At 39.2% G+C, this 15,748-nt stretch overlaps 1 protein-coding gene across 3 annotated transcripts in view; it reads left to right on the forward strand.

Moving 5' to 3' along the window:
• Positions 1 to 15,433, forward strand: part of JHY (junctional cadherin complex regulator) — a 61,298-nt gene extending 45,865 nt beyond the window's left edge. For 2 of the 3 annotated variants that reach the window (XM_007196703.2, XM_028162487.2), the window contains 5 exons: positions 1,814 to 2,475; positions 6,617 to 6,911; positions 12,258 to 12,338; positions 13,120 to 13,248; positions 15,236 to 15,433. In XM_007196703.2, coding sequence (XP_007196765.2) covers positions 1,814 to 2,475; positions 6,617 to 6,911; positions 12,258 to 12,338; positions 13,120 to 13,248; positions 15,236 to 15,433 — 1,365 coding nt within the window. The remainder of the gene's footprint in view (positions 1 to 1,813; positions 2,476 to 6,616; positions 6,912 to 12,257; positions 12,339 to 13,119; positions 13,249 to 15,235) is intronic. The other variant, XM_028162486.2, reaches the window with a different exon arrangement.
• The last annotated feature ends 315 nt before the right edge of the window (positions 15,434 to 15,748 follow it).

The raw sequence follows: 15,748 nt of genomic DNA on the forward strand, positions 1-15,748 counted from the left end.
CTGTATAGCACAGGGAGCTATATTCAAGATCCTGTGATAAACCATAACGGAAAAGAATATAAAAAAAGAATGTATATATGTGTAAAACTGAGTCACTTGGCTGTACAACAGAAATTAACACAACGTTGTAAATCAACTATCCTTCAATTTAAAAGAAGGCTGAGCAAATATTGAAAAGAATGACATTATCAGCATTAATAAGTATCTCTAGGTCATAGCAAAGAGGGATCTTTTTTGAGCTTCAAGAACAGTGATGACAGCCATGAAAAGAGCCGCTGTGTTTCATGAACACACCTACAAGAGTGTAAATAACAATGTTCTTCTGGATGCACTACAAGGAAGGATGCTCTTGGGCTGTCTGTTGGCAGAGCCTCCTTGCCCACATTTCCCCCATGCAGCTCAATATATTGCATGAAAGGAAGGACCCTTCTTAATTGAAATACAGATAGAAAAGGAAGTTTTTTCTTTTTTGGAGCACCGCAGGTAAAAATTTAAAGTTTAGAGGAGCTACTAAGAACCTGGCCAATCCTCCAGAAAGTTCAAATTCTAAAAACTTACTCTAAATTTTGAATTATAAGTCATTCTTACTTGAAAACTGATATAAGAAGTCATATTGTGTATTACTGTTTTAAATTGAATAATCTCAACCTTATCATTATAATGAGATTTCATGAGAAACAGAATACCATTAAATGATATTATACAGGAGTAGGATGAGCCTTAGCAATTATATCAGAAAAGTGAAATAAAAGTTGAACTTATCCTTAAAACAATTTGAGCAAAAACATGATTTATTCAAGTTTTTTTCTCAAATGATCTGGGTAACTTGCATTTTTCGATTAACGTTGCATAGATACAGGCCACAGAGGCTTTTTATATGTGTGTTCAGCAAGGAAGAATTATGTTGCAGTTATATAACACACTGAGGCATATGGTCCTCTGACTGTTTTCAGTAAGCATTTAATCATTCTTTCCAAAGGCCTCTTAACTCAGCTAGTTTTTCACAAAGTAATGAGCGCTTTATTCCTCGGGAAATATGTCTAAATGGCTTAGCACAATATAGTTACATAGTGTATCTATTATACCAGGAGTACATTTTGTTGTTACAAGACTTTGGAAAGCATAAAGACTGCTCTGAAATTGAAATATTTCCCCCAGATGTTTGATTGCCTAAGTACAGGCTATATTAAGGAACAGAAGCAAAACAACCCTTGTGGTTTCACAGATGTCCTATCACCGCGCAGACTCTTTTATAATCCGCTGAATAAAATCTAATTTGTTTCATCTGGTGAAGAGATCATTTCTAGCTTCTGACCTATATGAGTAAGAAGATCTGATAATCTGAATTGTATTTCATATTAAACTTGTACTTGGTGGGTAAAGCAAATTGTTGATGTTCTTTCTGGATAATATTTTTTTAAATATTCATCTTAGTTAAGATAAACTTGCATATTTTGATGTTGATTTGCACTTCCGTTGTATGCAGCTCTTTAGAGGTAAAGCTGCTTTTTTCCCCCATTTGGTAATACTTCATTTTACAACATTTTAAGTCAAAGACTTGCCCTTAATATAATGCCCATTCTAAGCTATTTCTTTCTAGAAAATTCATAATCTGAAACTGCCAGGAGGAACCACTCAGCTAATCACCCTCTCATTGCCCGAAATGAGGAAAGGACCCTCTGTTCTCCTTCTTTATCTCTTTTCAATTCTGTGGTCACCTTCCTAGAAGTCTTAACTACCAGTTTGAGAAACACTAAAATTTGTGAAGAGTGCCAATCTTTTAACTTTATATTAACTAAAAATATCTTTTTAGGATTACCAGGAACACTGGTCTCAATTTGAAAATGCAAAATCAAGCAGTGGACCCAGAGGTCAATCTTCAGAAACAACCTATGGCCAGCAACCTTCCAGAAGACCAGCCAAGCACAAGATTCGAAAACAGCATAAACACCGGCATGGCCCAAAGTCTTTGGTGACTGAAGAGCTGGTTGTCAGTCAAGGAAACCAGAATAACTCTTCCAGACAGCAGCAAACCCCAAATAAGCCTATAGATACTGCAGTGAAACAGGAAACAGTCGTGATGATGGATGCCCCGAACAATGATTTACAATACTCAGGTATACCGAGAAGCCAGGAACCCAAAGTAACCTCCAATAAATTTGCTCCACCACACCAGGCTTCTGACAAGGTATTATATAAAAATTCTACCAGGTATCACTCAATGATGAATGTTAATACAGAAAGAGGACACAAAGACCAAGAAGAGAAAAGATTTTCATATCAGCAGCTACACATTGACACTCTTTCCAATATGGACTTGAACTATCTTCATGAACTTACTAAGAAGCATGCATCCCTTAGCCAGAAAGGCTCTCAGTCTGTTTCTAACATAAATGATAATGGATCAACTGAAAATAAGAAGCAACCCAAAGGGACTTATACAGAAACAAAGTATAAGAACTTAGAAATATTATGGTAAGAATTCCTTGTTCTCAAGTGGTTTTCTAGAGTAATGAGAGGCTGCTAGAGAAAGATAGGAGGGGGAGGATGGGGTGGAGGGGCGGGGGGTGTTCATGGCGATGGTCAGGCAAGAGGAAAAATTCTCCTAACGACGTCCTTGCCTCTGATTTCTGCAGAAAATAGTCCACTTTTGATGTATTTCTTTTCTTCTTCCCTGTCTCCTTTACTTTTTCTACTGTCGTTAAACCAGAGGTTGGAGGGAGAAGGGCAGAGGGACCCAGTCAAAAAAGATCAGTATATTTTAAGGGTCGCAAGTAATGTTCAGAGGGAACAAATTCTCTCCAACTCTGTAATGGTCTATCCTAATAAAATAATCTAAAATACAGAAAAAAAAACACGTGGGTGTAAAAATATCATTTACAACCATATGATATCACTTGTATGTGGAATCTAAAATATGGTACAAATGACCCTCTCTACAAAACAGAAACAGACTCACGGACATAGAGAACAGACTTGTGGTTACCAAGGGAGAGGAGGGGAGGGAGAGGGATGGACTGGGAATTCGGGGTTAGTAGATGCAAACTATTACATTTAGGATGGATAAACAACAGGTCCTACTGTATAGCACAGGGAACTGTATTCAGCATCCTGTGATAAACCACAGCGGAAAAGAATACAAAAAAAGAATGTCTACATGTGTATAACTGAGTCACTTTGCTGTACAGCAGAGATTGTCACAGCATTGTACATCAGCTACACTTCAATAAAATATATATATATATCATTTACAGAAATGACAACAATAATTGAATAAGGAAATGTTTAGATTAATTATAATATTTAATATGTAACCATTAAAAACCATGTTTATGAAGAAATGCTTCTATAAAGAGAAAATAGTACAGTACAAAAATTACACTTAAGGAGTATGAGCTCTATCTACTATGTCAAAATGTGAAGAGAAGATGAAAAACGCACAAAAATGTCAATAGTGGTTATTTCTGGCAAGAGAGATTGGGATTATTTTTAATTTCTTCTTTATATTTTCTGAGTTGTCCAAGTTCCCTACAATGTAGATGCATTACTTCTACAATTAGAAGAAAGAAAAGTTATTTTTAAAATCGGGGTATTTCTTGATATCATTCAGTCAAATGTGTTTATTACATACCTGATATGGCTGAATATAGGACTAAAATGCTATAAAAGATACAAAAGTAGTATGATGCATGGGAACCTTCAAGGAGCTTATTTTCAAAGTAGGGAGACAATTTGACACACATGAATTAATCAGAAGACATTTAAGTGTTCCACTAGGAGGTATGGAATGTACAATTAATAAGATTCGGAATTCGCTTCCTAGAAGAGATAGTGATAGATAGATAGCAGGCATTCTCACCTTTTTTTCCTGACTTTAGAGGGAGTGAGTCTAACATTTTTGCCATTAAAAATATTTAACTTTTAGTCGTTAGGGAGATAAATAGGAAATGACCTCCTATTCCTATTTGTTTCCTGCAAAGAACTTCTATCATAAATAGATGTTTAATGTTATCAAATTCTCTGCATCAATTGAAAAATTTTCTCCTTGAATCCTTTATGTGGCTAAATGTGTTAACAGATTTTCTAACATTCCATCACCCTTTTTTTCCTAGGACTAACCCAACTTGTCATACTATTTTAATATATTGCTTGATTTGATTTGTTAACACTGTTTAGGATTTAACATTCACATGCAGGAAGTGAGACTGGCTTAAAATTCTCCAATCTGTCACTGGCCCCCGTCTGGATGTGTTATCAAGATTATACCAGCCTTAAAATAATTCCCCCGTTTTACATCCTCCGGGAGACTTCATGTACAATTGGAACTGCTTCTTGAAGATTTCATAGAATTTTCCAGTAAAACTATTTAGTTCTCATGTGTTTTTTTGTTTGGCTTTTCTTTTGTTGTTATTTGTGGGCAGATATTAAACTTTAAACTACTTACATTTTTTTGCGATACTCATATATTTCGATTAATTTCTACTATCTTAATTTGTCCTAGCCACCCTACTTTTTCCAATACGTATTGTCTTTATTTTTTTAATATTGTCTGTTGAACTGATAGAACTTTCTGCTACTTTTTCCCTCTACTGATTTGGAAATGCATATTCTCTTTCTATTCTCTTTTTTTTTTTAACTTACATTATTAACTAGTCTAGTGTTAAAATTTCTATTCTTCTGCAGACATATTCAAAATCATCGGATTGTTCTACTCCAGTCACCCTTTGTGTCATACATATTATTTTTATACAGAATCTTATATCTCTAAAACTAATCGTTGTTTTATTATTGTTGTATAGAGTCAGTGCTGTTTTAGATTTAACCAGTTGTTTATTATTGTCTTTGCCTCCCATTCTTTTTTCCATTTTACTCTTTCTTCCTGAAGTAGATCCTTTAGAAGTTCTTTCAGCAAGTACATTTCACTGGTAAATTTACCGGAAATTCCTTTACTTTCCTCTCTATCTTAAATTATGTTTAACTTGATAAAGAATTAACCTCTTTGAAAACACTGTTTTTCTATTTCTTGGCTTCTCTATTTCTTTGAAAAGTCTTTTATCAATGTAATTATCATTCTTTTTGTCTTTGTCTTTTTTTCTCTTCTTGGTTTTGAGGTCTCTGTTTTTGGTGTTCTGAAGCTTCGCTGTGATGTATCTAGGTTTGAAATTTGTAATCCTGATTGTGATTTTTCTGGGATTCCTAAATCTGAGGGTTCATTTCCTTCATAAATTCTGGAAAATTATCACCCATTTTTCCTTTGAATATTATGTCTCCCAAATTTGCTCTAATTTTCCTTCAGGAACACCAAGTAGATGTATATTTGATTCTCTTATTCTAGACTCTGTGTCTTTTTAACTGTTTCTTATTTCCATCTCTTATCCCTCTATGCTTCTTTCTGAGAAATTTCCTCTAAGTTTCTAAGTCTCTTCAGCTCCAATATGCTCTTTAGTGTATCCACTGAGTTGTAAATTTCAGTAATGGTGTTTTTCATGTCTAGGAGTTCTATATGGTTCTGATTAAAACCTTCCTGTTATTTTTTCAGAATATATTTCTCGGGGTTTTGATTTCTTCTTTCATGTCTTTAATCATTATAAACATGCTTCTTTATGAATGCTATCTAATATTCAATTACCTTAAGTTCTTAGAAATCTACTACTGCTTTGTGTGTGTGTGTGTGTGCATGTGTATCTGCTGATTCTCATACTTGGTAGGTTATTTACTCACATGTTCTAGGATTTTGGATTGTGAACTTATGTTTATCCATCTTATCTGTAGACACCTAGGCAGGCTTGGGTGGGAATGTATCCTTCCAGAGAACTTGCTTCTGCCAGATACTACAGAGGTATCCTTCCTCTAGGATCACTTTATGTTAATTTCTTGGTGTTGGATTTCCATGATTATGTGGGGAAGGTAAATTTGAACCCCAAATATTGTCCCATAGCTATTCACAGGGAATTTTTTTCCTACCTCAGAGTCTACACTAAGACAGATAAGCTTGCTTTGTTGTTTCCCAAGGCTGGTGAATGAGTTTTTCACTAATCTGCCTTTTTATTGAGGGTGTAGCTCTTCAAGGGTTACAGCCTTCACGCAGGCATCTTAGTTCTGATTCTCTGCCCGACACAGAGCCAAGATCTCACATATCCCATACCAGTGTTGAATGGTGAAACTCAAGCACTTAGGTCCAAACTCCCTCAAAGAAAGCCATAGCTTCATCTTATCTAAATCTGCTTTAGTTTTAGTTTCTGTTTAGTTTGTGGTCTCTGAAGATTCCCTGTCTCTCTTACAAATCCAACTATCTAATTAAAAGGGCATTTGTTTAATTTAATCCAACCTGTCCAGGTGTTTTGTGGTGGGAATGCCTTTGATTTTTCAGAATGATGTTTTTTCTATTCTGAATGCACTAAATGAAAGTTCTAAGCAAGAGCTAGAATATCCTAAAGAAAAAATAGAGGATATTAAGAAATTAATGTATTTATAAACAGATTAAGCTAAAGACCATTAATTTGACTGGGGGAGTGATAAAGACATCAAATTAATGGTTCATAAAGACTTTTATGCTAAAAGTCTTATGTATCTAGGTTTCATTAACAGATTGGTGCTTTTTTTTTTTTCCTTTAAGGAAGTTCCATTCTTCCTCTGAGAGCCAACCTGGTAGTGCTTCTCCAGACTCACGGCTCACCCGGACGATGGAGCAGCACCAGCAAGCCCTAATGCATCTGACTGAGGTGCATCCCCACGAAGGGGCCTTACCCGGCGTCACGCTTCCACCCATACCGTCAAGGGTGGAAAGTGAATCCCAACTCAGTTCAGAGAGAAGCCAAAGAAACCAAGTGAAACTTAGCCGTAGCAATTCTGAAGGCTATCTGTTTCAACTGGAAAAGGGGAAGAAGCATATGAAAAGAAGCAGCATTAAGGTAATAAAAGCATCTTACTTACTTAACCTTTTATTTTGCTAATACGCAGGGACCTTGATTTTCATTCTCCTTATCACGGGCCTGGAATAGGGATGCTGCTGGTGCTCCTCCCTCCTCCCCCGCCTTCCTCCTCTCTAGTCCCCACCCCTTCTCAGCCTTCATCCCACCTCGGCTCCTGCAGTAAAACACCCAGGACAGCCAGCCAATGACTGAGCTTTCTTCTGAAATGTTTGCTTTACTGAGTTCTGTGTTTACCTAAGATTCACCATGACTAGCACCCTTGTGCACTTAGGTCTCTCCCATCAGGTCTGCTTTGTTAAATAAGGGAAATGGGGGTGGGAGGCAAAGAGGAAGGTTTCCAGGAAGAAATGAAGGAGCGTTGAAGGAGGCTTTTTATGTCCTTTGTGTTTCTCTACTGTTACAAACAATAAAAACCCCTCAGGAAAGACCACTTGTTTCTAGTGTCAAATAGTAAGGAAAAGGCTGGAAAATGCATTCTGCTTTACTGGGCAACAGGGAAATAGTTGCCCAGTTTACTGGCTGGAAGCAATAGTCCTGTGGTGGATTGGCCCTGCCAGGAACAGACTCTGAAATGGAGATTTGTGAGCAAGAGAGTTACCAGGGAACCACCCCTGTCGGGGAGGGAGGGGGCAGGGCCGGGTGAGGGAGAAGGGGCGGCTTTGAGGCTGGTGCAAAGGACGCCTCAGCCAAGCCCATGAGGGTTCTGAAGTTGGGATGGCCCTTCAGAGGCAAGGAACCCAGATGTTCCCCCACATGGATCAGCCATTGGCTATTGACTGTCTCTGGGGGAGGGTTGTAACTTGGGCACAGCCGCTCCATCTGGCTGAGGGCAGTTCTTAGGGAGGGACTCGACTGTGAGCCATAGCAGACAACACTCCCAGCAGCCGGGGGACCAGTGGACGCCAGTGGGGCATCCACTATAAGGCAGATTTAGGGAGCCATCCTTAGTTCAACTCAACATATATGTGTTGAATTCCTACCAGGAACTGTGTCAGGTGCTGGGATGTATAGCAAACGAGCCACGCCCTTTCCCCAGCAGTATCATGTTGAAAGAAAAGAGAGAGAGATGCACAGTGAACACAGAGGAGGACACATCCCCACCTGCGGGTCAAGCAGAGCTTCAGGAGGTGATCGTGAGGCACCTTAGAGGATGATTGAGAGTTAGCAAAAGAAGGAAGACTGAAAGCATTTCAGGCAGAGGGACCAGTGGGAGCGAATGTTCTGAAGCTTGAGAGAACACAAAGCATGCTGGGAACTGATGCATTTCAGGGCTGCTGTCACTCAAAGTGGGAGGCGCTGAGTGTTGAGAGGTGACAGTGGAGAAGGAGGTCGGGGACCGGGTCTTCGAGGATCTTGCTCGTCATTGGAAGAAGGAGGGCTCTAATCCCTCAGCTGGTGGGAGGGGGCGGGTTGGCAGGGGCCATGGAATAATTTTAACCACAGTTAGATTAATGTTTTAGAAAGACTGCTCTGGCTGTGGTGTGCAGGGCAGATGCAGGGCACTCCAGGAATAGGGGATCGTGAAGTCAGTGGACACCCACATGGGAGCCTCAGAAAAAAAGGAAAGGGTGGCCTTGAAGAGAAGAAGGGAAAGCTGGACTAGAATGACAGTGGGTCATATTGCAGAGAAGAAAAGGAGGACCAGCTTGGTGTGTCCTCCTGAGATAGAACCTCAGAGGTTGATGCACATGAAACGCCCCAGCCCACTGCCGCCACCTGAGAGCCTAGGCCTCCAGCTCGCTCACAACCCCCGGGGTCCTTCCCTCCTCCCCTTCGCACACACTGACCTGAGGGCTCCTTGAGCTCCTCATCTGACCCTCCCTCACATCCTCCGTCCTGCCGGGGTACCTAATTCTTGCCTGGGCTGTGGAAACCACTACTGGTTGTTTAGAGCTGGGACGATCCCCAGTTTCACTGTAAATAAGAAGAAATGTGTTCCTGGGTTCATAAGTAACTTATTTTTCCACCAAAACATCATTACTTGACAGTTAATCGTACCTAATCTGAGGTACGATTAGTACTGTTTTCAAGTACTTCATAAATAGAATAGGGTTTGTAGACTGGACTAGGAAGCCAGACACTGTGTGTATTATTATTTCTATAGGGAAATGTATTCAGAGCTTAGGAACCAACACAGTCTCAAGGTGAGGGCGTCCTGTCACTCTGGAATTTACGAGTTACCAGAGCCTAAAAAAGAGCTCAAACTCACTACCTCGGAAGAGAACCTTCTGGGTTAGGGTTCTTGCCAACTGTGGATTATTGTTGAAAACGCAAGCTTTTAACAATTCCTAATGAGCAGGGTTTAGTGGAAGTCACGCACTCAGCCATTTCTAATTTCTCATCACCTAATCTCTCTGTGACTCAGACAAGTTATTAATTCACCTGAGCCCCTATTTCCTCATACACACAATCAGAATTGTTCTTTTTATAGATTTGGTTTGACAGTTAAGTGAAATAATGTATTAAAACCTTAGCTTAGTGCCTAGCAAAGAATAGACATCAACTAAATGTTAGTTTCCTTTCCCTTCCTTCTACTCTTGGTAGCTTGAATCTGTGTTTTACCGAGGGAAGGCAGAGGACAGTACCCAGCGATGGTGTGTATCATGAGACATCTAAGATCAGGGAGGGGAGGGAAGAGGAAGAAAGAGAACTTCCACTTACCACTTCCCAAGCCCTCTTTCCAACTTGGGAAACCCCTGCCTTCCTGCTTTCTCTCAGAGATGTTGCAATCCACACGTATCCATTTTCTCCATCCAAGACTTTCAGCCTACATCCGACAAAGACACAGAAGCACTCTTTGTCCGGGAAGCCATTCCAGAAGCTAAAATGATTTAGAACCGAGCTATTTGTATAGGACAGCAGGTAGCCAGGGCCCCAGGCAGAGGGACTCATTACCCAGGTCATGCCCATTTCCTAGTCAAAGCAAATCTCGTGGTTTCCAAGGGAATCGACTTGAATCACATTAAAAATTGGAGGATTTGTCAAGATAATAGGCCCAAGCACCGTTCCTCTTCTCCTGGCAGTTCTGTTGTGACCAATTTATGAACACCCAGCATTGTCCATGCCACTGAATCCAGACATCAGGCAGCGCGAGATTAACACAGCACAAGTGATGACAAACAGTAATAAAAATATCTACCGCAACCTGCCACAAAATAACCGCTTAAGGAGTTCTCTGACAGCTGTGTTGAGCTGAGCTGCAGTAATTAACTCGTGTGTTTGTTGTCACAGACAAATCCGGGTGTTGCTGCTTGACTGCTTCTAAGACGAGGTTTATTTGGATTAAGTTTAGCAACCGCAGAGCAAACTTCCTTCACTTGCTGTTCCCCAGTATTTGAGGCATTGTTTTCCGTCCCATCTCTGAGTAACTTTCTCACCCTTACACATCTGAGGAATGTTCTGGAGGAAAGCCCCACAGTGTCCCCCACAGCGGGGCACGACCTCTCAGAGTTGAAACAAGTCCTCCCGGGACAGTCAATGTCATTTTCAAGTCAGGCACCTTTTGCCCCACGTTTACAATAAAAGTCACTCTTCTGGCTTGACAAGATGTGTGATTGATGGCCGGCAGAAACCTTCCACCAGGAGATCCTATGCCAGACTCTGCCAAAGCCACGACCAGTGGACACCAGTTCCAAGGGGTAGATCTGGTCTGGTCAGCCATCAGCTAGAGCCAGGGTTGGCTGATGTCACCCTGTGTGCACCTCATGCAAAGACTAGCAGCAAACCCCACCAGGGATTTTTTGAAAACATGCTTTTATTTTCCCCCTGTTTGGAGACCTAATGAGACTATTATTGTTGATTTAATTTTAAAAAATTGGGGGGGGCATAGTGCCATTGTGACCTTTTGGTCTTGTAACAGCCAAAGAGAGGTAAATCAAAGTAAATTCTAGGGATTCTTTGACTATGAAAGCCTTTTGAAGAGACAGAAAGTAGCTTAGTGGTTGCCTAGGGCTGGAGGTGGGGGGAGGGAAGGGACTGCTAATGGGTATGGGGTTTCTTTTTAGGACAATGAAAATGTTCTAAAATTGGATTGTGGTGACTTTCGCACAACTGGATGACTATACTAAAAACCACTGAACTGTACAACTTCAAATGGGTGAATCTGGTAGTGTGTGAATTTTATCTCAATAAAGCTGTTAAAAAGATTTTTGATGGAAAGAGATCAAACAAAATTACAGCACTGAGACCCAATCAAGATTACTTGAAGCTAACAAGTAAATCCAGGAGTTTTCATTGCCAGTCACCCAGAACAAACTCTGTTAGGAGCCATCGCTCTCCCTTGAGAAACATCTCTTCACTGGAAGCTGCTCAGCCTGTCAAGGAGTCAGTGGCGTTTGGAGATGACCCCTTCGGGCCACACTCTTTCCTTTGTGTGAGTCTGCAGTGCTAGACCCTCGGTTCTGTTTTTCTGTGACAGCCACGATGTTTATTCGAGGTGATAGTAAGAACTTCAACGGGGATGCAATAAGCAATTATTCATGCTTTACATTACATCTTTTGTGAGTTGGTGGAATGATTAAAGCTAAGCTGCTTCAGACTGGGTATCTGCTGCAAGTAGCAAGTCAGACTTCATGTCAAAAGTGGGAGTTTGGGGAATATCTTAACCTGTCCTACAGTCAGGAGCGCGTTAGTATTTTTCCTGCCTGTTACTGTGCTCAACTGACATAATTTAATAATTAAATAGCCACAGTCTGTTACTCTGTCCCTTTAAATATGCAAGAGTAATAAGCATTATCATATAAAATTATTTGTACCTTTCAAAATATCCAAAATCACACTGAATAAAATGAGTTTCTCAATGGGTCTTGCTTAGAATCTTAACCCTTAAATGTTTCCTTTCTTTTGAATATTATGACATTAGACAGGGTGCCCTCTCTTCGAAGCAGTGTGCTTACCTGATTCGTTTAGATCGTCTCTTCCAGGGAAATCAGTTGGTTCAGTGAACAGTACAAAACTAGACATACTACTCATAGCAGCAGCAGCAAATTAGTAATGTATCCGTTATGTTAAAAATGTTAATAACAAAGCAGCATTTTACTCACTTGAAATTTTTTATTTATAATTTTCAGGATTTCAATGTTTTTTATTGCAGAAGTGGAAAAGTCCAAACATGTTAGCTCACCAGCTACAAATTACCAAGGAAACGATTATCAATGACGACCATTAAAATGGAAGAATTGTTGGGAAACACACCCACTGTCCCACGGCCCACACAGGCTGCCATTCTTCATTTTGCTTCTTCCCTTTCTTATGTGGTTATGACAACTTGAGGGTGGGGGACATACAAGTCTTTAAAAGAAACTGTCTCTTTGATTGTATTTTTAGAGTTCCAAGCTGAAAGGTTATCAGAACAGAGACGTGAAGCTTGGAGGCCTCGGACCTGACCTTGAGTCCATCAGAGACAAAGTGAGTGTGATGTACATATAGCATTTCCAGGATTGGATTTGCCCTTTGTCTTCCAGCAAAACTGGATAAAGATATCCCCAGAACCAAGTCCTAATTCAAGTGTCTCCCTCTGAATAGAGACCCTTCTGAAATAGCATTGGTAATAAGCCCCGGGCACTCCTTCTACCATAAAATAAAATTACTCAGCCAATGTTGTTTTATGTATCCACCTTTTAGTTAGTTTTGAAGGCCCAAACAGAAAAGTGGGGCACGTGCACATGAAAAGAGATGTGTGTTATATGGTCGTTGGTCTTTCCCAGTAGAGTTATCTTGATAATACTGAAGAGTGGCTGCAGAGAAGACACTCAGGGTAAGAGTTTCCCAAGCCATGAAAAGTGCATCCACTTTATTCTCTTTCCTCTAGTGAAAGGAGATCTTCATTTAATGTGTTTTAACTGCAGTTGCACTCAAGGCATAAAAAGAGAGTAGAGTTCAAAGTTGGAAGCAAAAATGAAAATAAATTGGGTAAACGCAACAAAGAAGAGGCTGAATGTGATTTAGCCACTGTTAAGTGAACACTGGGTGTGCTACTGCAGTGACATTCCCCCCCTCAAGAGAAACTATTTGTAGGAGAAACATTAACTTAACCATTTCACTGCTGTCACCTTACACGCGGTGATCCCATTTCCCCCGTGCGGCTGATACTGTATGCCCAGCTCACTAAAATTAGTGTCAATTTAAATAGAGAACAGAGCGATCTAGCAGGACCTGTGAGTCACCCTCACTTTGTTTCTCTGAACAGATGCAGAAATTAATACAGCAAAAGGAATATGCAAAACAAGTAAAGGAATACAACTTGAAGGCACTATCCATCCCGTCAAAGCCACAAATAGCAAAGACTGAAAATAAATGTGCTGTCCCTCGGCAGAAGGTAAGAAGTTCTCACCAAGGCAATTGTCTTTTTAATTAGAATTAAAGGGAAACCTCTGTGACCTCATGACAATAAATTCCCCACGTTTTTTGAACACAGAGGATGATTTAGCTACTACTGTTCCTGCGGCTCCCCATCATCCACAGATATTGATGTAAAAATGATATACACACATATGATGCTGGAAGGTTAGCCTCTTTTTCTCCCTGAAGTTCACTGTTATCTTTAGTCTTCCACATGTTTTCCTCCAAGTATAGTATTTTGAGTTTCTCACACAAAAATTCAATGGTTAGGTGATTTCGTAGAAAAAAACTAATAATCCTGATTAACCATCAATTTCCTTCTCTACCATTAAATAAGTTTTAAGAAATTAGCATCTTGCCATCTCTGGGCGCTTATTTCAGAGGAAAGTCCTTCACTGGTTTCTCTCAAGTTCATTCTCTATATTTTTCCTAAGGGATGGTACTATATAGGTTTCTCTACTCAATAAAAATGATAAATACAGGATGTTCTCCCTCTCAGAAGTCATCCAACTCTAAGTTGTGATGTGAATGAAATACGTTCTATGGAGAGACCGAGGTTTGCAGTACAAGTCTCTGCCTCAGTCCCAGTAAGGACATGGGACCCTTTGCATGAGGGACAAGTGACCCTTTGGTGCTTTTAGGAATTTGTACTTCGTGTTCTCTTTCACAGACTCTCATATTTTCTATCTATTGCCTTTCTTCCTCAGACCTTGAAGACCTCAATCCACTTGATTGAGTTTCCATGATGCCACTTTTTCTTTTTTTCTCCAGTCCATTATTTGTTCATGAAGAGATTCAAGGCAACAAGTCTATAATTAGAAATTCCAATAGAAGTCACCTACACACACTGAAAAGTCTGGAGTTTTTCTGTTTTGGAGATTTTTCCCCTTCTAGGACCTACATAGACTATCCATTCCCATTTTAGCTCTCAAGAAACTCTTATTAAACTGTAAAACTGGGGGTGGGGAGAGATAAATTAGGAGTTTGGGATTAACATATAACACAACTATATATGAAAGATAAACAACAAGGACCTACTGTATAGCACAGGAAACTATATCCAATATCTTGTAATAACCTATAATGGAAAAGAATCTGAAAAAGTATGTATATATATATATATATATATATATATATATACACATACACACATATATATATGTATATATATACATGTATATATATATATATAACTGAATCACTTTGCTGTACACCTGAAACTAACACAACATTGTAAATTAACTATACTTCAATTTTAAAAAATGGTTAATTTTAAAAAAGTAAAACATATAAAGGCAGATTTAGAAATCATATTCAGTAATCTCATTTTTATTATAATGCCTGTCAGAACTGACATCACTGAAAAAAAGACTGCCTTTTTTTAGTATCCAGGTATCTATAGATACGCTAAGGAAAAGGAAAAAAAATTTTTCAACCTCTAATAAATAATTGCCAGAGTTGTAAGAACCCAGAAACAAGAATAGTTGGTGTAATAATGGAGACTCAGTTTTATCTCAACTACAGTGATGTCTTTGGTCTCAAGCTGTAACAAGTCCTCTTTGGATGGAAAGGTCAGTTAATATCTCCTTAATAGAGGTTTGGTTTTAATAAGACTGCCAGAAGCTAAATAGATCAAACACATAAGAAATCTATTTTCAAGCACTTGAATAAAACTCAGTTTTATAAAGAAAACATCCAGAGTCACAACTGTACATATCATTCTTCAACTCTCTTTTTTTCCACAGCATTTTGTTACGTGGCTAATTTATTTTGTTTAAACTGTGCGTTATATTGCATTATTTGTATTTTCCATTTGGTCTCCATTTCCATCCATCCCTTAGTACATTATTGTAGCAATAGTCTCCAATTATATTATCAATAAACCTTTCCTAAGACTAGATTTAATTTAAGGAATCCAGGGTTCACTTCCCATCTCAAATAAAATTTTATCTTTATGCTTTTAGGCTTTGGAATACGCTAAGACCATCCCCAAACCCAAACCTTCAAATCTGAGTGATCAAGCCTCAAAGGAAAAGAAAAATCCAACCCATGCTGGAAAAGAAGACATTTTACCTGAAATCTCACTGCTGGAAGTACTGCAGAACAGACATGAAAGGGAAAAACAGGCTGTGGCTGCTTTTAAAGCCCTTCACATTGTATAGACAAGATATGACCAGAGATGCCCAGGGAATGGACTTGGAGAAGAGAAGCTCCAACCCACTGCTCTGCACTGAGAGTGATGACCTAGCATCATCTAACCGCAGTCCATGTTTGCTTCGCACAGGATTTAAAATATGGGGCCCTATTACATTACGGCGCCATATTTTACTTTCCAGGAAGAAAAACTATTTTAATTATTTATTTTCAAATCAGTTAATATTAGGGCTGAATAAGAACTAGGGAATAAAGCCTTTTGGTTTTATACTGGATCCTTTGATTTCTTTTTGGTTTTATATTGGCTCTTCTAATTTCTTAAA

Source organism: Balaenoptera acutorostrata, chromosome 9, assembly GCF_949987535.1.
Source record: "Balaenoptera acutorostrata chromosome 9, mBalAcu1.1, whole genome shotgun sequence".
NCBI classification, from domain to species: domain Eukaryota; kingdom Metazoa; phylum Chordata; class Mammalia; order Artiodactyla; family Balaenopteridae; genus Balaenoptera; species Balaenoptera acutorostrata.